Below are 22853 nucleotides of genomic sequence, written 5' to 3'. Positions count from 1 at the left end.
TCTACATGCTTTTTCTCTTGGGATTTCATCTAATAATTTTCCTTGTCCCGGTGCTGTTAGGGCCATGCTACCAAGGATGCGTAATGTGGCCTTTCTGAGTTGTGACTGCTGTTTTGTGTGGCACCAGAGGTAGCCTAGCAAGTTGAGTGACACCCACTTTCTCTTTGGCATTTGACTTCGTGTTTCTGTGTTGTTTCTGTCTCCACACCAGACAGCTGGGATATTCATGTGAAGAATGCCTTGGTGTATCCTGACTGTGTATGAGCTACCCTATGCTATTGCCTCCTCAGCGTTGTCCTAGAACACATGGATCATGAGGCCAACATCTGTATGTTGAAGTAAAGTGAGGCTCTCCCATTCCATGCTGCAAAAGTTCTGTGTCTAGTACTCCACACCGAGGTCACACGCTACCTCATGAGGCACTGACTCCCTCACATATAAGCCTTTACATCTTCACAAGCCACATGGACCTTGTTATTTGCCTCTTTTCTGCCAATTTAGAGTGATAGAAATTCACTCTGAGAATCTAAGGCTCATGGTCTCCCTCTGCTATGGTACTTTCTGTACATCTCTGATAGGATTTTTCTTGTCACAGCCATTATGTGTGACCCAATTTGCAGAATGGTCACCTCTGCAATCTTCTGCTACACCCATAAGTCTTCCGTCTGTCTTCCTTCTCTCCTCTGCTACACTCGTGTTTGCTTGCTGAAGAACATCCACTGTTTTCTTTTCCTTCTAGACTTAATCTTTAAGCTGCTCTAGGTCTCATTGAAGAGTCAGACCAGTGCAAATACTGTCACGTAGGAACTGGGGAGATCACATAGCTGAGGGCAAGGAATGGAAGGGCTGCTTGCAATGACAGCTTGCCACTAGCTCAGCTTAGCTGCTGTGCCAACTTTGTGATCCAAACAAAGTCAATATATGGAGTGTGACCTTTTATATACATCTGCATGAGTAGGAAACCAGTGCTGCTGTGATTGATCTTTTCTCTTTCTGTAGTGTTTCCAATTTCCAATCCCTTGTATCTATAGGAACGGAGTTAGATCTGGCACAGCACTCAGGCAGAGAAGAGAGAAAGTCAAGGCAATACAGCTTCCATGCTATATATATATGTATTTTTCACCACAATCTTGATAATGTTAGCAGCCTTCGAAGTGCTAGCTCCAGGAGTTTCTACACAGTATCTGATAAGCACAGGTCATGTCCGCATTGCACCTCAGCTGCTCAGATCAAAAAGCAGGTTAAAACAGACTTGCTCCCTGTTATTGGTGCGTGCCCTTGTGTGGCTATAAGGGGGAACCTACATCTTTAACCCCTGCTAGACCACATACCGGGGTAGCCCCAGTCTTTCCATATCCTAGCTGTCCTGATGTTGGGTGTCTGAAGGGGGAATGTTGTGCTGACTTCTCTGCCTCTGCCAGCCATGGGCTTTCATGTGAGCCCAGCGGGGCAGCTGAGGTGGGCACGCTGTGCCTGCCTGCAAGCAGGGCAGCCCGATGGCTCCTTGGCACCTTGGGTGCCTCCTGCAAAGGAGGGCGAGTTGTCCTTCAAATGAGGCTGAGAAAAGTATCACTGTTAGCCTTCCTTACGTGAGATGATGTGAATAAAATCCTAGGATTAGCTGTACAGTGTGGAGATAATGAAGAGCAAAGAAACCTTTCTGGTTTTAACAAAATCGGCACTAGAAATAATTTTGTCTTACCAGAAGTGGGGGAGGAAGGTATGTGGAGTCCCACTGGTGGGAACCTCACCAAAATACGGGCCTGCTACTTGACTGTAAAGAGCTGAAGCTGGAAGATGAATTCTGCAGATACACTGTCTGAATGTTTAGTTCTATATTACTAGTTTCAAAATAAAGCTGTATGATGCTGGGTAATTTAATATACAGGAAATCTCCTGTGCAAAGTCATTTACTGAGTTATAAATGTAAAGTCATGTACTGAGTTATACAATATATGGTATTTCAGACTCCTCTAAGTGTAAAAGAATACAGTACCTACTTCACTAAACTTGCACTAAAAAAATATATTTCCATTATAGGGAAAGTCTAGCAGTTGCTTTTATCCACAGCTTACTCAACTTGAACTGCTATTTATCAACACTTTTCCTTAAATTGCTATGAGAAGATTTAGCTATTCATTTGTTTCTTTATGCTTTCCAGCAGCAATGCAGAGATGGCACACAAGCTGGAATTAAGCCTTTTAACAAATCCAAAACATGCTATTCCTAGTGGAAATTTGTGGGAAATACTATCTTAATAACCTACCAACAAGCTTTGTCAAAAGTAGTGTGATACCTAGGCACAACTGTTGTGGCAACTGCTGATTTCCTTTTCGGGTAGGGACTCTTCCAAGGGATGGTGTCAAGAACCGCTCTCTGGTGCACCCAGAATTTTCTTGAACTGCTAGGACACTGAATTTGTCATGCTGAAACCCAAGATCTCCACATCAAACATGAGGAATTGGCAACTGTAGGTGTGAGGAGAGTTTGGACTGGAGCTTAAGCTCAGGGCCTATATTTTAGGTGCAGTATGAGTCTACATACAGTAAAATAATCCCCCTCCTACCCATCTAACCTTACAGCTCTTTCCTTAATGTAAGGCAGCCTCTTCAAACATGCAGCTTCACTGCCTGCAACACTTCTGCAGTGATGCAATGAGTATAAAAAATAAATGAAAAATGTGGGTACTGAATGCGTATCTTAATGATAAAGAACAAGTTTTTAATGGGTACTATGATACCGTCATGTGAAAGGATTTACCTCTAACACCCTTTCTCCCTTTTAACCCAGTGCCATGTCTTGTTGTGACTGCGGAGCTCATGAGGATCTCTCCAGTTTTTCAGAAAGTGTGAGTTATTTCCTTGTAGCAGCTCTGTCTTCCTTGTCCCTGTAGCGCTCAGTGGTTGAACTTCCTGGAGCTGGGAAGACTTCGGTTTAATGTCAGCCATCAACCACAGCACAGGCTGAGTGGAATGTAATGGCCTGTAAAATACAGGTCGTGGGTGATGACGTACAAGCCCTTTTTTAGCTTTGAACTCTGTAAACCCTGTGGCTGCTCGAGGCCTCGCTCCTCTCCCACTCCTGGGCTTGTCTTTGCAAAGCTGCAGAGAGAAGGGGGACATAAACCAAAGCCAGCACCCTCGCCCCCTCAGAAAGGTTGTTTCACTGAAAATGGAACCGTTCATGGTCCCTGTGCTTGGTTTGTCACTACAAATCACACCTTTGAGGGTCTCTCTTTGGCAGGCTGTCCCCAGGGGCCATGCACATGTGTGAGCCAGCTCCTGCGGGAGAAGCGAGTCGCAGAAAAGCCTTCTGCAGGGCAGAGGCTCCCCAGGGTCTGGTTCGGTGGCAACAGCCACTTCAGCTTTTAATTTTCAAATGAGGCCTGCCGCCTGAGCACACGCATGCCTGCCTGCACGGCGCACGGTGGTTTCACACCGCCCAGCCACAAATTGCAGAACATCCAGCCCCCGAGCCTGCCGGTGCAGGTAGCGCGGTGCGGGGAGAAGGGGCCAAAGCAGGTGCAGGGCAGAACTCCCGGGCTGGGCTGCCGAAGGGAAGGCGGAGGGGGGTGTTGTGACAGAAAAAGAGGAGAGGGGCCACCCCTCCTTTTGCACTCGCACGCGGTTGCATTTGCGGCGGCGTTTGCAACTTGCAGCAGCAGCCGCAGCGCGGGGCAGGGGTCGCGCCGCCGCTAGGTGGCGCCGCAGCGCCCCGCCCCGCGCGCAGCCCGCGGGAGCGGTGTCGGGGGGGAGGGGCGGTGGCGGGGCGGAGCATGCGCAGTGGGCGCGCCTCGCCCCGGCCGCGCGCCTCCGCCTCCTGCCTGCGCTGCCGCTCCCCCTCCCCGTCACGGCGGCGGCGCCGCCGCCACCACAGCGAGCGGGAGGAGGAGGAGGAGGAAGGGCGAGAGGGAGGCAGGTCCGGCGGCCCTCTCGGGTACCCCCAGCGGCCAGGCGGGCGAGGGGAAAGATGGCGACGCTGGGAGGCGAGTCGCAGCCCTTCCCCGCCGCTGCTCTGACGGCGGCGACGGCCGGGGTGGGCGGCGGCGGCGGGTCCCTGGGCTTGCAGGCGCCGCTGAACCGCGGTCTGGAGCGGGCGCTGGAGGAGGCGGCGCACTCCGGGGGGCTCAACCTGAGCGGCAGGAAGCTGAAGGAGTTCCCGCGCAGCGCCGCCGCCCTCAGCCACGACCTTTCCGATACGGTGCGGGCAGGTGAGGCCAGGCGAGGAACCGGGGGCGCGGAGGGAGGGGGCGGCCGGCGCCGGTATCCGCCTGAGGAGGCGGGGAGGCGGAGAAGGTGGGTTTAATCGCTGGGGGACCCACCTCCCCGCCCCCTCGGGCATCCTAGTGCCCCCCACCCTCCTGTGAGGAGGACACCCCCTCCCCACCCTTCCACTCAACCTCCGTGACACAAGGCGTTCGCCCTCTCCTGGGCCCGTCCCCACACGGAAACCCAGCCCGCTCGCAGCCCTCCGCGCACCCTATGCTGGCTTTATTTCCCCCCGCCTTGGTGCGTGAGGTAGGTGTTTGCTCCCATATGGCTGGATCGCTGCGCGCTCCCCTCCATCCCCCCTCTGCGTGCGGCGAGGCAGAGCTGGCTCCCGCGGCTCGCCCAGGGAATGTGTGCGCGGGGCGGGGGGCGGGAGATGTTGCTCACACCTGTCGTCTTCTCCCTCTGGGGAATGTGCATCTCTGTGCCACCCTCCCCTGACCGCCGAGGTCTGAGGTGGCAGCCGGCCCACCTTTGAATAGTTGGGGGAGGAATGCATACGCAAGCCGGGGTGGATACAGCTCCTTCTGTCCTACTGCTTGTAGGTGGACCCAGCTGGCACGGAGGGGGTGCAAGTCTGTGTGTAACCGCATTAAGACACTCATGTGCCCCAGGAAATGTCACCTTCTTAAACGCTGTAGGTGGAAACTTGACTGTAGGAGCACTTTTGCTCTGCAGCTACCCCAGGGAGCATGCTCCCTTTCACAAATGCCACTTGTTTGACACTGGGGTTGACATCCACCCTTGTATCCGTAGAATCATGTAGCCGTAGTTCCAGTTCTATATGCAATGCTACCTCCCAAGGCAAATGTGGAGAGAAATCCCTGTCTTCACAGGCGCCCTACATATTTTACAGTGGGGGACACCATCGTTACATAAATCTGCAGGGGGGACAGGCCTGACAACCCTGCAGACAGGAGTGGTGAGGGGAAGTGTATCCAGTCTGTGTTTACTTTGCCTTCACGCGCTCCTTCCAACATGAAAAAAGGCACCCCGGTTTCTCACCTAAGGAGGCAGACCCCCACAAATGGTCATACCTATTTTCCTGCCCCTATTTGTGCCAAGGGGTGGAACCTAATCCATTCTTTACATAGCATCACTAGGTTGAACAGTACAAACCCACGCTAGAGTAATGTATTAGTGTATTCCTAAGATCTTTACCGTACTGCCTCCACATGCCCTTTTGTGTCCCCATTTGCCTGCTGAAGGCAGTTCTGTTGTAACAGCAAAGGAGCAGACAAGCAGTAACTCGTTCTTGTCCCACAAAACAGCAGGTGCTATAGCTGCACACAAACATGTGATAACATGAACCTAAATTCTCAGTTACTCCTGCACATGAGGGTATTTGCCTTCCTGTATGTGGACATGTATGTGCTGACAGCATACTTGTATCTATCCCAGCTATAAGGAACAGAGTAATGTCTCAGATGTGTAGTAGATGTTATATGAAATTGTTATATAGCTCTGTCACTTGTTTGCTGTTGCTGAATGGATTTCGCAGCAGTCTGTATGAATGCCTGTATCATATCAATAAAAGAGAAATATGAAGGAAACTTGATGAATGAAATTACCATGAATAGGTAGCATGAATTGCTGTGCTAACCATTAATTGTCTCAGTAAGAGATATGAAAGATAAGGCATGATAGTGGAACTGTATGTAGTTAGAAGAATGACTTTCAGCTTGTGTCTGCAAGCACACCATTCTGTCCTTTTTTAAAGTTGTAGTCTAATGAAGACATGTTGTGCTGTGAAATAAGGAGTTTGAAAATCCAAAAAGTTAGCTTGTTTGACTTAATATTCATCCAAATGGCTTGAAAACAAAACTGTATACTGGAAAAAGTCTTTGATTGACAGTGATTGCATGATAGTATTTATATAACATGTATGTTCTGTAAAAGCATGAGACGTGTTGTATGTATAAGCAGTACATACTTGTTATGTGCTTACTTATTTTAGTAAATTTTGTATTCAGAGGAGAACTCAGGAAAAAAGTGGTCTTTGCCTTCAGGAGTTAATGTCATTTTAGTGGAGTTTACACAGAAGACATGCAATATGAAGTTAAATGTAGAATGGGATTTTCATTCTCTTTTTGTTTGGTATGAACAGCAGCGTAGAGCAGTCCTTTTTTCATGCTCCCATTTTAGGAGAGCCATGTGTTAATCTATAGTTACTCTCTATATTTTTTTTTTTTTGTAACAATATGTTGTAACTGTTTAATGGGAATTGTTTGCCTTGTAAGTTAAGTCTGTGTTGATACATTTTCGAAAAATCTGTGTTGCTTTTCACTTGCTACATTACATAAGTAGAATTTATAAACAGAAGAGGCGCTTGGCTTGAGACCAGGTTTCTGAAGCTCTTGGGGCAAACTCCTGATGGGAATTTTCTCTCTTGCTTCCTCTCCATAAATGTGCATAGTATAAACACAGTACACTCTTGTACTACTTGGACTATGTCCTTGCAATGAGTGACTTCTGCTTTTGGATTTGATGTGCTGACATGTCTCTAAAGCCCTGAAACTTTGGTGTTTGGGGTAGGAGTAGCCTTTCACTGTTGAAGCTTTTTTTGCTAAAGAGGGCCAATGTCACTGAAAAATACAGATGGTCCTTGATGTAGAGAAGACTAGTCTGGGGGATTGAGTTTAGAGATCTCTGAGGAACAGGGGATTTCCACAAAACTGAAACCATATCTACATCTTGACAGCGTTTCAGCATTAGGTACTGACAGTATTTTTGGATTCAGAAAATGATGGTCTACAGCTACTCCTGAATAAAATATTGTCAAGCTTGTTTTCTGGAAAAGTTCTGAGTGCTTTAAGTATGTCTGAGGAAGACAGAAGTGTTAAACTTTAAATTCCCTGTTCATGCATTATTTTTTTTCTTGAAGTTAGAAGTCGGTTTTTATCTAGCAATTGATACACTTATGAAAGGGATGCACTTGGTTGCCTTTAATAGCTGGGATTGATTTGACTTTTCCAGTTCTTACTGCAGCTACATTCCATAGTAACTATGGAGGCTTAACTATACTTGTCACTTTGTATTGTTGCAGCTTCTTGGTATGCTTTTTCTTCTCTGACTTTTCTTCGTGTTAGATACATCTTGCTTGTAGAGACATGGTAGGACATTTTTTCCTCAGTCTCTGAAAGTTTATCTCAGGAGCTGAGTGACCTGGTCAGATAAACTTTCAGGCAGTATCTTTGCACGCAGAAGGGAGTTTGCATGGTGTGCAGTACTGTTGGAAGAAAATAAAACCTCTACATAAAGTATCTACATAAAGTTTAGTCAGATGCTTTAAACCACATCAGTGTGGAAGCATTGCAAAAACCATTTCAAAAATAATAAAGGCTATTCTTATCACTTTTATTACAGGCTGGGTTATGCAGAAGACAGTGACACAGTAATCATAGTTCTTAAGTAATAGTTTGCAATTATATTCCTCAAAACCACTGGGAATGTGGGAAGCATGTTAGTTTATAAAAGAAGAAGAAAGAGCCCCAAAGCTGTTACCTAAATGTGTAACCATGGCTGCCCATGTCACTTCAACCTCTTTCTGTAGGGTTTGGATGTATTTCTGAAGATGGATCCTCTGAACCTTTTCTGGTTAATACCCGTTGCATCTATTTCTGTTGTGTGAGTTAGGCACACAAGGAAGGATTACTTGCTGCAGCTTGTGATGATGTGGAAGAGAAGGAACTATTTTTCTTTTAATCAGGTGTTAGATTGTTGGAAAAGAAATAGAAATTACAGTATTTGAATGCTAGTTTGGGCAGTATGAAATTCTGGAAAGAATATGTATTTATTTTTTGTACTTTAAAATGCTCAATAGATATAAGATCTCCTACCTGCTGGTTTTCAAAATATTTATAAATGGACTGTGCTTTCCAGAGCCTGCCTGGCTATCTTTGAAATAGTTTGGACTGTATAACTATGGATTTGTTTTGAATATGGTCAAAAAATCACAGTAGCACCTGAACAGCTATCTGAGAACGTGTAGAGTTTTAGTTTTTGGGGCACTTTAGCTTGAATTTTGTCATCTAAGTGCTTCCTGTGGGATCATGTAAAGGAAAAAAACCAACCAAATTTACAAGTTGTCGTTCGTCACAGCCAAGTCCAGGAATGCATTTGTTTGTACCCAACAGCTGGAAGTTCTTTCTATTTGTCTTTCTGAAAATTTTTTTGTGTTTTGGGGGTTGATACTGGTTCAGGTGAAATATGTTCCTTTCAGTCCTTTTTGCCAATAACAATAAAAGAAATATTCTCATTTCCTAGTTGTGGTTCGTTTTTTTTTTTTAAATAAACAACTGTTTATATTAGATCACCATAATTCATTCTCACTGATTTTCTCCAACTCCTTTATTAATGTAAGTTTTCCTTCACTTCTGGGAATTCTTATAATTATAGCAGTAGATGTGCAGTTGGTTCCACTTAATACAAATGCAGATTGTACTGGGAAGGATGTCACAGATACAGACTAGTTTGTGCTATGGCAACATTTTCATGAACCAAAAATGACAACCAAATGGACTGTTCCTTAGAATTTTGTTGTTATTTGGTCACTAGGGAATAAAAGAGATTTGCTATGACCCTCTCCTTTTAAGATTTTTTTCTGATAATTACTGCTTTGAATAGGTTATAATTCATCATCTTGAATTCATATTTTGATTACATTGTGGGCTTTTTGAATGAATCTTCTTGAGAACCTTTCATTTTGCTCATTTTGTCCAAACATATCAACGAAAATAATATCTTTAATTATAAATCTGAGAAAAGGAATAAAAATGTTTCTTCTTTATGTTCAGTAGTCAGGCCCTTCCTACAGCCTTCCTGTGTTTATTTGAAGATTTCTTCTCTTACTTATTCTGTCTCTTACTTAAGTAATATTCTAAGTGTATTAGGAGAGGGAGAGAGGAGGAGGTATGTTTGTTTATTCTCACAAATAAATTGAATATTACCCTGCAGCCAAAACTTGTAGGATGTAACTTTTTTTTTTGACATTACTATATACTGTGTCTTTATATAAAGGCTAAAAAATGAAGATAAATCCATTTTGTATTCATTAGTATGTATCCAACTATATGTGCAGTTTCAGACTGTAACTTCATAATGTGGTCTGCCTGGACATCTCTGATTTAACATGTTCTAGTTTTTTGGGTTTTAGTGGGTTTTTTTCTTTATTTTCTCTGATAAGGAATGCTATGTGAAAGAGCTTTATCAAGCTAAATTAATTATTTAGAAGCATAGATATGTTTACAACTTGTAACTGCAGAATACCCTTTAAAGCCCTTTGGTCCTTTTTTCTTTTTCTTCCCCAAGTCTTGAGTATGTCCTTGCTTGTGGATCTTATAAACAGCAAGGCTACTGACTCCTGTTCAAAAGAGCCTGTTAGTTCTTTTACTATATAGAGTCTAGCCAGTTGTGCTTTTGAAAGTTACCTCTTTTGTCTAATGTTTTATGCCCCCATAGCTGAAAAGCAGTCAGTGACATTGCAGGTGCTGTTTGGCCCTTCTCAGCACAAAATAAAGCAGATTAGCTCAGAGTGCCTTCTGTTGCATGAAACAAATTAGGAGTACTCAATGGCCTGGTTACTGTTTCAGAATGTGGCTTGAGCAGATTAATGGCTTTTCTACCACTGACTCTGTGTGTGTGTTCATGTCCATGTCCCATCTCCTTCCCTAGTGTGGGTTGGTTGGTTTGTTTGTTTGTTTTGGCTAGCTTGCTTTGTTTGTAGAGAAGCTTCAAAACTAATGCAAGGGCTAAGAGGTAGGAGAGATGATAGCCTGGAAATCACATGATAGGAGGGAGAGTGAAACCTCTCTGTTTCAGCAGGAGTAAGCTCAGCTGTTTATTGAACTTTTACCCTTAAAGTTAACTTCTAATTTAGGGTGGCTGTTTAAAATGACAGCTCTGCCTAGAATTGCCAAAACCATGTTTGGCCATGCTGTGCATGTAAATGGATGAAAACTGATTGGTTTTTAGAAATCTTGTCGCTTTGTGTGCTCTTGACTCGTCTGCCTTGGAAAAGACTGAATCAGAGCTTCAAAAGTGCTGTTACAGTAGTAAAGGTCCTACAGGTTCCTTTTCAAATGCTTCTAGACAAGCAACTTTGTTTTTGAAGATCTGCTCACATGTGATCGCAGGCCTTGTGAGAGGTAGAAGCCAAATATCCTTACGTGGTTTGAGAGCCTCCTGTTCTTCCTTTCCCCACTATGTATCTTTTGTGTCCTTGGCACAACAGACATCTTGGTTTAGAGACCTGTAAAACAGGAGAGACAGTGTGAATCTTAATACAGTTACTGTATGTAGAGTTTTGAAAACACTAAATACTTCTGTGAGGGGAAGAGACCAGGGTAGAATTGGCTTTGACAAAGCAGAATGAATATTTGCCCAGTAGAATTGTGACTTAGAAGAGGAAAAGTGCCAATATAATATAGGTTTGAACAAGAAAATATATAGAAAGAAGATGCTATTTTTAGGCAGAAGTTTCATACAAAGTAAGTGAAGATTTTTGAAATGGTGGAAATGAAAGAAGGGAAATGATTATAAGCAGGGAGGTGAACTGTATATTCTTGATTGAGTGTAATGGCTGGGATACTTTTCTGTTATCTGTAAAACTGGATTTCTTGAACAGTTACATTAATAGTTGTTAGAATTTTGTGAACAGACATAAACATGGAGAAAATTATTTGACTTTAATATACATGACATTTACAGGTTTTATGCTACAAAAAATAGTTTAAAATTCATACTTTAGAAGATTAACTGTTGAATTTGATTGGGAAGCTTAGCATCCATTTGCTTGCAGAAAGAAAAGCCAGTGACTTTTTTGCTGCTTGCAGAGTTGCAAGAGCAACCAGGATGTAGGGACTGGTGTTTTGCATATCAGAATGACCATTCAAGGAAGGAGTAACTTCCCCAGGCCATAGACTGTTTATTCTGCCTTCTGTGTTCTTGCTGGCTCTATTAGAAAGCACCTACTAGATTTGCGAACATTCCCAAGCTAGTTAGATCCCTAATTAGCAATTAAAATAAATATGATTTAAATAATTTAAATGGCACTTCTGAAACCAGAGACATATCCTTAACATGTTCTACTGAGACCAGAATTAAGAAGATAGCATACGTGTTTTTTATTCTGCCATGTGTAAAACAAAGAGCCATAAAAGTTATCATCATATTCAGCATGCAGATCGCCGTCAGAAGTGGAAATGGACGTTATGTCTCCTGACTTCTGACTGACTGTTCTTTGTTGACCATATTTTACAAGGTATAATACAGCCATCAGAGTAGTTCTGGGAAAAGTACCAGTACCAAGAAGTTAAGCTTCTGGAGGAATTACTTTCTGATAAATTTGTGGGTAGATGCATCTTGTGGGAGGAGTTCTTGGAATTTCTAATGCTTCTCCCCATCTTCTTTCCCCTAAGGGTGTCTTGCTGGCCAGCTTGCCTTTTTATCCCTTTCTTTCCTTGTATGGTACAGAACACCATAATATCTGTAAACCTTTGAACTACTTAAAAATAGAAATAACAATAACAGTGTTTTGTCCTTCCATCCCACTCTGTAGGAGAAATTTTTTTTAAACAAAAAAAATTTCAAAACTTGTGAGTGAGATGATGATGTAGGCAGAGGCAAATGAGTTTGCATTTAATTTGGAGCCTGAGGTTTGCACTCACTTTTGAAGCTGCATGAAATGTGTCATGTTCAGCTGAGCTTGTGGGAATTCTTACTCCTTTAGTTAAAATGTAGCTGTAATTTTGCGATGCCAATGTGAGGTAACCTTTCTAGGTATGGTTCAAGAAGTTAACTGAAAGTAGCTGGAGGTTTTGAATACCAGAATAGAGGTCTTGAATTGACCTTTATCAGAAGCAGAACAAAACAGATGAGCCGCCATGTTAGTGATGACCTGTGCTGCTGAATGGATAAGGTTGTTGGTTTTCTGCAGCTGGGTGACTTTATTCCTTGGTACATGCTGCACTAATTGTGAGTCTGGAGGACGCGAACTTGTACAAGTGGTTTTCTTTTTCTTGGTTTGAAATACTCTTGTAGAACGGAGGAAATTATTTGTACTGACCAAATAGGAAAATATGGCAGAAAATACTTTTTCTCTGTTAATTTTTCTGATTTCAATAGATTAATTTATTGAAATACACCAACTACTTGCATATATAAATTGTTAATGTTTTAAAGATTATAAATTTTGTGTCTCCCTATAATTGTTTCTGCACTTCTCTTGATAATCCTTCCTTTTTGAAGTGGATGTTGCCATGATCAAGGTAGACTTGAAATGCTTACTTTAGAATCAAACTTTTATTTCTTTTCAGATTTCTTCATTTGTTTCCAAAACTGCAGTGTTGTAAAATGCAAAATTGGTAACAGATTTAATTTATTTTTTCAATTTAACCATATAGACTAGTGTTTTCTACTAATGCAGCTCTATAAATACTCCTCTCTGCTAGAAGGAGATACTGCTGGGACAGCTAGCATTAATATGTGGGTGGAGGATTTAAGGTAAATAATTTTTTTTTTAATTAAAGAAACTAAATTCAGCAAAAAACATCTTGGAAGTATATTTAAGCATGGCATATGCTTTGCTTTCTTTATGCTGTAAATTATAATATAAAGTAGTATGTTTCAAAAACTAGACAAGTAACTACAAATGACAATTTCACTTTGATTTATCATGTGTATACAGACATGCTAGGTTTTTTTAACATCTGAATTCTGCATCTTTGTTTATTTGCAGTGACATCGCTCCTTTGTAGCACTACACTGGACAGGCAAAAAGTAAAAATGAAAAAAAATCAGATGAGAAATAAAAAACCCTCCACATTTAAATGTGAAAAGCATGAATGAGAATTTGATCTGTTGTTTGGTGGACAGCTTCTTAAAATATGTGTGCAAAGATAAATTGGTCATCACTGAAACTGATGGAGAGGTTTTGGAAAATGGGAAGAAATGAGGTGGGAAAAGAAAACTGAATCAGAGATTAATCCAAGGAAAGAAGTTGAACAAAATACACACTTGAATGAGGCTTATGGGAAGTAAGGCAAGATAACAAAAATGCAAGTACAACAATTCGTGTATAGTAAGAACCTTGTGTCAGAATTTAAAGATAGTGAAATTGCTGTCATGGTAAGCAAAGTTATTCTTAAAATTACTTTGTTATTTTACTGTTTGAATCTTAACTGTTTATAAATCTAGTGACAGGAGAAGGAGAGGGTAAAGCTATTGAATACTTAACATAGATAGCATTGCCATTGTTACATTGCTGTGTTGTGAGAATAGTAAGGCCTAGCTGATTTCATTCAACACAGTGTTTTTAAGGCACTGCAAGTGTAACAACAACAAAGCTGCCTGTTTATTCAGTGGGGAAGGAGGAAGAACGTAGTGTCCTTTATATGTTATTACAAAATACAGGTGGTCATGAAGATTTCTGGGATGGGATTTCTGGTCAAAGATGAAAGGAGCCTTCTCAGCCGTCAGGGGCAGGGCAAAGATGCCCTGGTCATTAAACAGCAGCTGTGATTGGTTAAGGGAAGAAATTTAAACCCAGGTTTCCCATGCCTGTTGTATGTTATATTGCTAGGGTTTATTTTTAATTTCTTCTTGGAGTTCATCCTAGTTCAAGAAAACTGCCTTTTGCCTTGTACTATGTACATTGTTGTTTCCCTACTCGCTAAGTTTTGCCTGCGATCCCTGTTCCAAGATTTGAATTTCAGTCTGGCTCAATGCCTACTCTTTGCCTGTGTTTCATTTACCAGCCAGTTCAGATTGCTTTGTGTAAGTGACTTGGGTTTTTCCCTCACTTGCACACATCCTGTCACTTGCAAGTTTTACCAGACATAGTATTTTCTGCTGCTTAGTAGTTTTTGAAGAAATATGTATGACCAAGAATTTATGGGGTCTGTCTAAAATGTTTTGTGTTTCCATACTTTGTGTTATTTTAAGACCTATCAGTACTGGTACCTAGTTTGTATACAACATCAATATACTTTATGATTGCATGTAGTTCTTGATTTTTTTTTAATGTCTCATGAGCGGATGATGTGGTTTCTTAGTCAAAATGTGCAGAAACTAATAGAGTGCTTTACTGAACTATAGCTGTATTATAATGACTGTTTCCATTAATTATCTGAACTTTCAAATTTGATGGAAAACTGTCATTTTGACAACGTGTAGTTTCATCCATTATTTTTCTGAGACATTTTGGGGGAGGGAAGGGCGAGTGAAAATGGCTGCTGAGTCTGAAGTTGCTTGTTTTCCTTTAAAAAATTGGTGCTTTTGTGGTTTTTTTGTGCTTACTCAAATTCAACATGAAAAGTAAAGGTGATCTATGGCTTACTCTTTGAAGAAAATCTTTGATGCAAGTGGTATGGATCTTAAGTTTTGAATGAAAAGATGAGCATACAAAATATGCAGTAACAAATTGAAGATGTTTGCAAGGGAATTTAGAGATAAGACAGGTACTCTTTTGGTATATTTTTTTGTGCCATGATATTGCAGCTTTTACTGCCTATGTTAAAGTGTGCTGTAACTTTGACGTTCAGCCAATCAATCTGGAACTTAGGGTAAAGGAAGTAGTCTTTTGAATATCTTGTATTTTTATTAAAAGCCTTTTATGTAAATATATTGAGTGTTAATATAATGACTTTAAGAGCTGATTTCTAGTTTTAGTTGGTCCTAGCATAGACCTTGTTCTATGTTTCTGTTAAAAATTACCTTGCAAACTTTGGTCTCACTGAGAAGTGAGCTATTTCATTGTTCTATAATGATGCTGGTTATCCCTGGTTTTACTGATTAGAAAACTGAGGAACAGAAATTTTGAATGGCTTAATCCAGATCTCAGAACAGATCAAGGACAAAGTTGTGAAAGGAACCCAGGTTCAGTTCTCTGGCTTTTAGTTTTAAGTCTCAATCAAGACAATGTAAGAGATCTTGAAGAGTGGATGTTGAGGCATTCGGCTTGAAGCTTTGTTCTGGAGGTGTTGAGATAGTAAAAGCATAAGCTTTGAAGCTTTCCTTATGGTCTGAAGTTGTGGAAGCAATTTTAAAGGTATTAATGTAATGCAAAAATGAAGACCTCACTTTATAGTAGCATCTGGCACAGCAGCATGATAGTACGATTCAGAAATATTCAGTCTCTAAAAGAATATCACTACAGATTTGCAATCAGTTAAGAATCAGCTAATATGAAAGAGTATTAACTTTACAAAAAACCTCAGTATTTTGGCAAGAAGTGCTGTACTCATCCTGTCAGTTTTCATATCTTTGTACATTTGGCTTCCTAGAGAACTGAAAAGGTTATTTTTGGCTTAGTGCCCAAGGCTAAAAATGGCTTCTGGAATCTTACAGCTCAGTTTGGTGTTAAACAGTTCTGTGCGGTAGTAATATAACTGCAGTAATTGGTAGTCTTACTGAAGCATTTTAGTCATGCAGTTAAATGTTAAGCTGTGGGAGATGTGGCCATGTGATCCCTCCAAGATCCAGTTTATCAGAAAAAATTAAGCCATGTTTATCTATGAAGCAATGGTAGCCTGGAAGGGTTACTTGTTAAAGGGAAGTAAGAATGAGTGTAAGGGTTAGCCTTTACAGGGAAAAACTCTAAAATGAAGAAATAAATCATGGTATTGCTATGGAAATAGTGAAGCATGAGTGTTGCAGTTGAGACTATACGTGTTGGGAACAGAATGAGTCTGTGAAACTTCCTTAGGTTTCTAGCCAGTACAGTAGGATTTACCATTCAAAGTGTATATATATATAAATATAAATAACAAAACCCAACCCAAAAACCACCCTCTTCGAGAAACAAGTAACCAGCTACTGTATGTGAATGTGTGCTTATAATAAATGTAGGCTCCTGAATGATTTCTGAATAGTTACATAACCAGGAGTTTGGAAGCGTCAGGACAATAATGAGAGGCTAACTATTTAAATCTGAAAAAACTTACACCAGTAAAAGGTCTGAAAAGGAATACGCTTATGGAAAGGCTGGATATTGCTTTCCTCTACATCCCTCCCAGATTTGTTAGCTTTCTCCCAAAATATTTATTCGAACAAGTGGGAATATCACATGGCGCTGCAGGACTTTTCTGACTAGAATTTTTATAAAAATGCAATTATCTTTTTTTTGTGGGTGAAGTCAGCATGGACAAATTCTACACGAGAATCTGTGTTGCTTTATACATAGCTCATAAACATCCATAAAATGCTCATTCTAAAATCTCCTGAGAAATCAGTATTGGCTTTTTGTGTTCTGAATTTGCACTGTAAGCCTTTGTTTATACAGTAGTCTGGAAATATGGCCAAAATAAAATGAGCTCTGATAAACCTTGTGATCACACAAATTTGAGATGGCTAGATCAGTTAATGACTCTGCAAAGACTATTCTGTATCGGTGGTAATGTTTGAGAGCTATCTGCCTCCAAAATTACTGTTTCTAAACCACAAATGCTTTTGTTCGAAACTATTTATGAAAAAGAAGTGTTCCAGATCAGCTTCTGTAGGATACCTGTGCTCAGTCTGTAGAAAGGTTGACTTTTGCTTACCTGGACTTTGCCAGTTGTCCTAAATACAACTCTCTCTACAACAGAATCTTTTGTTTCATGTTTTGATGTAAACAGCTTAGACTACTTAGCTATTTCTTGCTTACAACCTCTAACCTAACAGTTTTATAGAATTTTTGCTATTTTGAAGAATTATTTTTCATGCGATACTTATTGAAGATAAATCACCTTCTCAGTTAACAGTATTTGAAGGAATTGGATGGTCTAAAAATTTTCCTTCCTTGTCTAACAAAAGCGTCTTATTTTTCAATGTTCTCATCAAAGAGAAATAGAAATATTTGCAATTAGGAGGTATTCTGCTTATAGTTGAATCATCTTGAATTGAACATAACCACTATACGTCTTTCCTGTGGAACAGTATAATTAAATCCATGGGAAGCAGTCTTACAAAAAGGAAAATGGTAGAGAGCAGTAAAGCTGTTAAGGTTTTTTTCTGTATTGATAGAAGCTGCTGCCTTTTAGAGAAATGTTTGTGATATTTCAAGAATATTTAGTCACTTCTGTTGTTCTTTACCAGATGTATCTCACCTTATTTCATGCTGCTGTTTTCTTTCTGGGGCTAGTGGACTATACTTGTTGAAGCATGGAATAATTTATATGACTTAATACTGAGAGACTTTTATGTTGATACAGTTTGACCCTCTGCCTAATAGTGGCCATAAATTTCCCTGACTGAGTCTTTGTATCTAGATAAGAAATTACGGCTTATATGTACTGTCTCAATTTTAAAGTACACCAGTGACAATAGTATGATTAATTATACATTTCCTTTGGAAATAAATATAAGAAACTACGTGCACTATTTTGTATTTTAGCTTTGACTTTTGGTCATTTGTTTTGTTCTAATCCGCTATATCAGACATTCACTCTTCTGTAGTTGTTTGTAAATTAATTTTTACCTTTATTAAACTAAAAGCTTTGATTAATGAAGAGTAATTCCTCTTACTCTAATTTAAGATGCTACTGCAGTTGTTCATTTAGCTTCCTACCAGAAGGTACTGCCCATCTAACTAGAGTGATGAGACTAAATGGTGATGAAGGTGGGTTTAAACTAACTGTACAAGCTCTGAATTGCTGTCTTGAGTAGCTGGCACATGATTGCACCTGCTGCCCCTGTTCTAGGGAAGGTTGCTGCCAACCAAGGAGTGGATAGCAAAGTGGAGGCTGCTAATATCTTACATTACTGTAGTGAATGTTGCAAGGGCTTGTGGGTCAGTCCTAAACAGATGAACCTTTGGTGTTCTGCTGTGAAATATGATTTCAGATCCCAAATCTTGTAATTCCGTGAAACCCTATAGTTTTTTTGGGTGCTTTAACCTTTTTATTGTCTTTCACTTAGTTATTAACTCAGCAGCTGAACACAGCAATTTGTGAGGTGCTTTGCAAATACGTCAGTTGGGTAATGTGCATTCAGCTTATTTATCAGTAGTTGCTGTTAATGCACCCAACTTTCATGATAGTCATTTGTGCCTTAGGGTTGGTGGGAGCTCGTGTTTATCACTCCGAGCTTACACTATCACTTCCCAATACTATGATTGCATTCTTCTATGTTGTATTTTTAAGTTTTCATATGATGCAGGGTTAAATACAAGCTTAATTGTTTCTAACCTGCGATATGCTCCACACCCTAATGTATCTATAACTTGGTCTTGCTGTTGCTTATAGTACCATTAACATCTGTCACTTGCAGATTTTATCAGCAATGGCTTTATGTTCTAGGGGGAAAGTCTCAAAAGTCTTGACTGATGTTGGGTTGTGAAGAAATAAATCTAAAAATTTTCTCATACAAGATGCTTAATTATCTCCTTGAGGATGTTGTTCAGATTCTCTGAGTAGCTGTCAGATAAACGCTCTACAATCAAATAAAATTGACTGATATTCTGGTATAAACAAATCAAAAAGACTGTTCTGGTAGACAGTATGTTCGCATGAGATCATAGAATATGATTTGTTTCGGTAGTGTACAGGTTTTAGCTTCTGACTTCTTTTTAAAAAATTATCAAAATGATGATGTTGGGTTTTTTCCTTGCAATAATTTTACACCATTTCCTTTGGTGTTTTGCTGTATGAATTTAGGGACATAAAAATGAAGGTTATTTCAAATGTTGAACGTTTTAAATTAAATAGAGGGAAAAGTTGCTTTTTAATTAAGAATTCCTCCTTGAATGTTTGTTCTAGAATGGATTGCTTGATGATTCTGTTTATAGAAACAGGATGTTTTGATTTTATGAAATGTGGATTTCTTGGGAACTCATTTTGAGAAACTTTGTCTGCCTCCACCCTTGGTGGAATGTAGATGACATCAGATTTTTTTATGTACTGGTGCTACAGCCAGTACATAAAGACCAGCTTTAGAAGTGTCAGTGACATAAAAGGAATTGCATGCTAAGCGGTCTTACTATTTAAGGTGAATTGGTGGTATGATGTCCAGCTGATCATACCTAAGGCAATAGTAGACTAGTAGGTGGTTTGGATTTTTACCTATACCATTTTTAAATATTCTAAATGATTGCAGTGTAGGTTCCACTTTAGATCATTTTGTGATTTTTCTTAAACATACCCCTTCAGTTGCTTTTCTTGGATGGCAAAGCTGTGTTGTTCACTTATTTTGGATGTCTTATCTGTGGTTTTCTCTCACTTGTGATAATTTTGGTTCAACTGGAATTTGATTGAGTGGTAACTTTTCCCTTTGGGAACTTTGGTTAAGATTTAATTACAGCTTCATAAAACCAGCTTCTTTAAGCAGAATATTTGTTTGTAAATAAAAAGGCAAGTATCAGTTAAAATAGACAGTTATTTCATAAAAGCCTTATTTTAAATTTGTATCTAAATTTTATGGTAATGTAGGATAACTCAGGATGGAAGGACCCCTGGAGATCACCTAGTCTAACCACTTGTGCAAACCTGGGTCAAGTATGAACCCATTCAATCTGTTCTTGCCAGCTGAAACATATTTCATTTAGCTGAGGCATTCCCAAGTATCTTGAACTCCCAAGTATTCCCCTCATGAATTTCCAGCATCATCTTCATGAAAGAATACCCAAGGTGATTAATTTTTTTTTTTTTTACAATCTTACTTTGCATCTATGCAAAATGACTCAGACACCTTTTGTCTGCTGACATATCAACCCATAAACCTACGTGTAGAGTTTTGCTCCAGTTGTGTATTGACAAATTCTGACATACTTTGTATCTATTACCAAATGCAGACTGTCATTGTTAGCGAGTCTAGGGAATACTGGAGAAAGAATTAGGTTAACACATTTTGGAAATGCTTTTACAACACTTCAAAACAGAATGTGATGGTCTTAGTTATTGTTTTAAACTCTATTCTGGGTACATTGTGGTTTCTTAATTTGAAAGACATTCACGAGGAACTTGTAGCATTGAAGACTGAAATGCACAGTAAGAATATTAGGAGACACAGTTTTGTTTAGGTTGAGATAGTGTGGGGGTTTTTTTTCTTCTCTAAGTTTTGATGGCAACTGTGGAATACCTGTGTTTAAAATTATTAAACTGTTTAAGTTGCATGGCAGTAAATTTTGCTTATTTGTTCTGTGTTAACCTCAGTAGGCAGCTAAACCCCACAAAGCTGCTCACTCACTCCTTTCTAGTGGGATAGAGAAGAGAATCAGAAGGATAAAAGTGTGAAAACTTGTGGGTTGAGATAAAGACAGTTTAACAGGTAAAGAAAAAGCTGCACATGCAAGCAAAGCAAAATAAGTTGTGTGGGTTTTTTTAAAAAATTTGGTATGCAAATACAGGTAGGGTGAAAGGTAGGCATAACTGGAGTTATTGACAAAATCCCTTCTGATCTATGTGGGATCTTCCCTGTCTGGAATTTCTAAAACAAATGATACTTTATAGGACTAGGTTATAGCAGTGTAAGGTAGCTTACTGTTGTCTTTTATCTTCATAAACCTCAGCACAGGTTTATTCAACCTATTTTCTTGGAAAGGTCTCCTGTCATGCTGCTGTATTTAGCCTGATGATTGCATCTGGATTCAGTTAGTTCAAAAGGAGTTTCAGTATGTCTGTCACTGTGACTGTAGTAGTATAGATGTCTGTATAAATAATGTGACTTTGCAATTACAGCTGTTGAAAGATAGTTATTCTTGCTCACTAGCTGGTACGTATGGTCTTGCATGTTATCCCTTGATTTTAATTCTTACTTTTTAGACTGTCTTAGGGGAACTGTAGTGCTATGTCGGCAGTAATGTAAATAATAAAATGTTAGGAAAATTTGTTCTTATATTCCAGTATCTGAATGTTTAGTTTATAGCCTACTCTACTGCATTTATGCAGTCCAGTAGCATGTAAGTATTTCCTTGGGAGATTGCTCTATGTTCCTTAATTTTCATTTGAAATGTTTGTCAGTCAGTGTACCTAGCAGAAAATCAACTGGAGGAAATCAGTGTTTAAATAATACCATTTGACTGCATCATCTGAAATGTTTTTAGAGACTTTCCACTGGATTTCCAGTGTGGAAATAGGTAGTTTTTAGACATTTTTTTTTTTTTTTTGAGAAGCTTTGGCACTTAGTCTTTCATAAAACTACCATGTAAGCGCTGAACTACAGATACACCTCTAGACATTTTGACTGCACTTTACTAATTTGGAGTAAGTTATGTAGCATGAATCTATTGTTTTAGTAGTTAACTTGGAATGGCAGAATGAATGCATCTGTACTGTATGTTAGAGTAAGATAGCAAGGCTGAATTTTGGCATACCTGCTGGGAATTTGCTCCCCCTTTTGCTTTAACCACAATTTTTACAGTAATGAAACTTGTTAATTTGCAGAAGACTTGCATCTTGATGCAGATAGCTACTGGCCTCCCTTCTGACACTAAGGAAAAATGAAGGGAACTGAAGATTGATCCCACCTTCTGTTTTTGCAGAAAAACAAATACTGATGTGCAACCCCTTGAAAAGGGGTTTCTCTGAAACTTTGCTTTGTTTTTCAGTTGAGCAATAAAGTGGATCTAATTTGGAATGGTTATTTAATAAAGTTAATGAAAATGAATGCATGATTACCTTGTTTTCATCAGTTCTGTTTTCACTGGCCTGTGTTACTTGGAAGTGAAACTTGAAAAAACAGTTTTTAATACCAAACAGTAACTTTCAGCTCCTAAGGGAAGGGTATTGCATTGCACGCTTAAATGCCTTCTTACTTGTGACTGAATCTATTAATTTATGACTGTGTGGAAAAATATTTTGTTATTTCTATGTACCTTTTTTGTATGGAGAGCGCCAAGTGATCTGTAATTGCCTACCTGGTATCCTGCTTCATGCAGGAGATAAATATGAAAATCAAAATGAACTAATTCAAGTTAAAAAAATAAATACAAATAGACCATGTGGGATACCATAGCCCCAATATCTCGCTGACCAGTGATTTACAGTATTACATACTTCTAGCAAATGGCAAGAGTAATTGTGTAATCATATTTCCCACAATGCTAATTTGAATTTCAGAGTAGATTAATTTGCCTGTTTGTGCTTGTGTTTTTTTATTGTAGTGAAAGCTTACTTTGCAAGGGCTAGCGGACTCAAAATTTCTGAAGGTTATCAGATCAGTGCTCCTTGTTTTTCTGAGACTGTCTGACCAATGTATGTGTTTCATATTTGCTTGTAAAACTTTGAGAAAAAAATAATATATTACTGTTACACACACACACACACATCAGACAAGGATAAAAAGTATCTCTCTCATACTCAAGTATTGGCCTCTTTAGCCTTTGTAGGGTAGGTAGGGTACTTACTTGCCAGATAAAGCCACGGTTAAGCCATGAGAATGTATTTCCTTAACAAACTATTCCCTGGGGTAACTATTCACGTAAAACCCCATTTGTTTTTAGTTTCATAATTATATGCAGGCAAAATATTTCAAATAATACTGGCTATTGAAATTACTGCTTGCCAGAGTTTTGTATAAAACAGTTTCTAAAACAAGGTTGTATTTGAATAAAGAACTGCCTCAGTCATTGTGCATTGTATTCTCTTGTTTGCAGGGTTGTGCAAGCACGTG

The 22853-nt window shown here is 39.6% G+C and overlaps 1 protein-coding gene across 7 annotated transcripts in view; it reads left to right on the top strand.

The window, feature by feature from the left end:
• Nucleotides 1–3790: 3790 nt before the first annotated feature.
• Nucleotides 3791–22853, top strand: part of LRCH1 (leucine rich repeats and calponin homology domain containing 1) — a 133293-nt gene continuing 114230 nt past the window's right edge. For 3 of the 7 annotated variants that reach the window (XR_008731059.1, XR_008731058.1, XR_008731056.1), the window contains exon 1: nt 3792–4210. Coding sequence is in view for 2 of the 7 variants with exons in the window: in XM_055702976.1 (XP_055558951.1) it covers nt 3970–4210 (241 nt within the window). In the remaining 5 variants the exon portion in view is untranslated. Of the gene's footprint in view, nt 4211–22853 lie in introns of all 7 variants that reach the window. The other 4 variants (XR_008731060.1, XR_008731057.1, XM_055702976.1 and 1 more) reach the window with 4 other exon arrangements.

This window comes from Falco cherrug, chromosome 2 (assembly GCF_023634085.1).
Source record: "Falco cherrug isolate bFalChe1 chromosome 2, bFalChe1.pri, whole genome shotgun sequence".
In the NCBI taxonomy this organism is placed as follows: Eukaryota; Metazoa; Chordata; class Aves; order Falconiformes; family Falconidae; genus Falco; species Falco cherrug.
The sequence above is the reverse complement of the archived record's forward strand: the minus strand, read 5'-3'. Positions and strand labels throughout refer to the sequence as shown.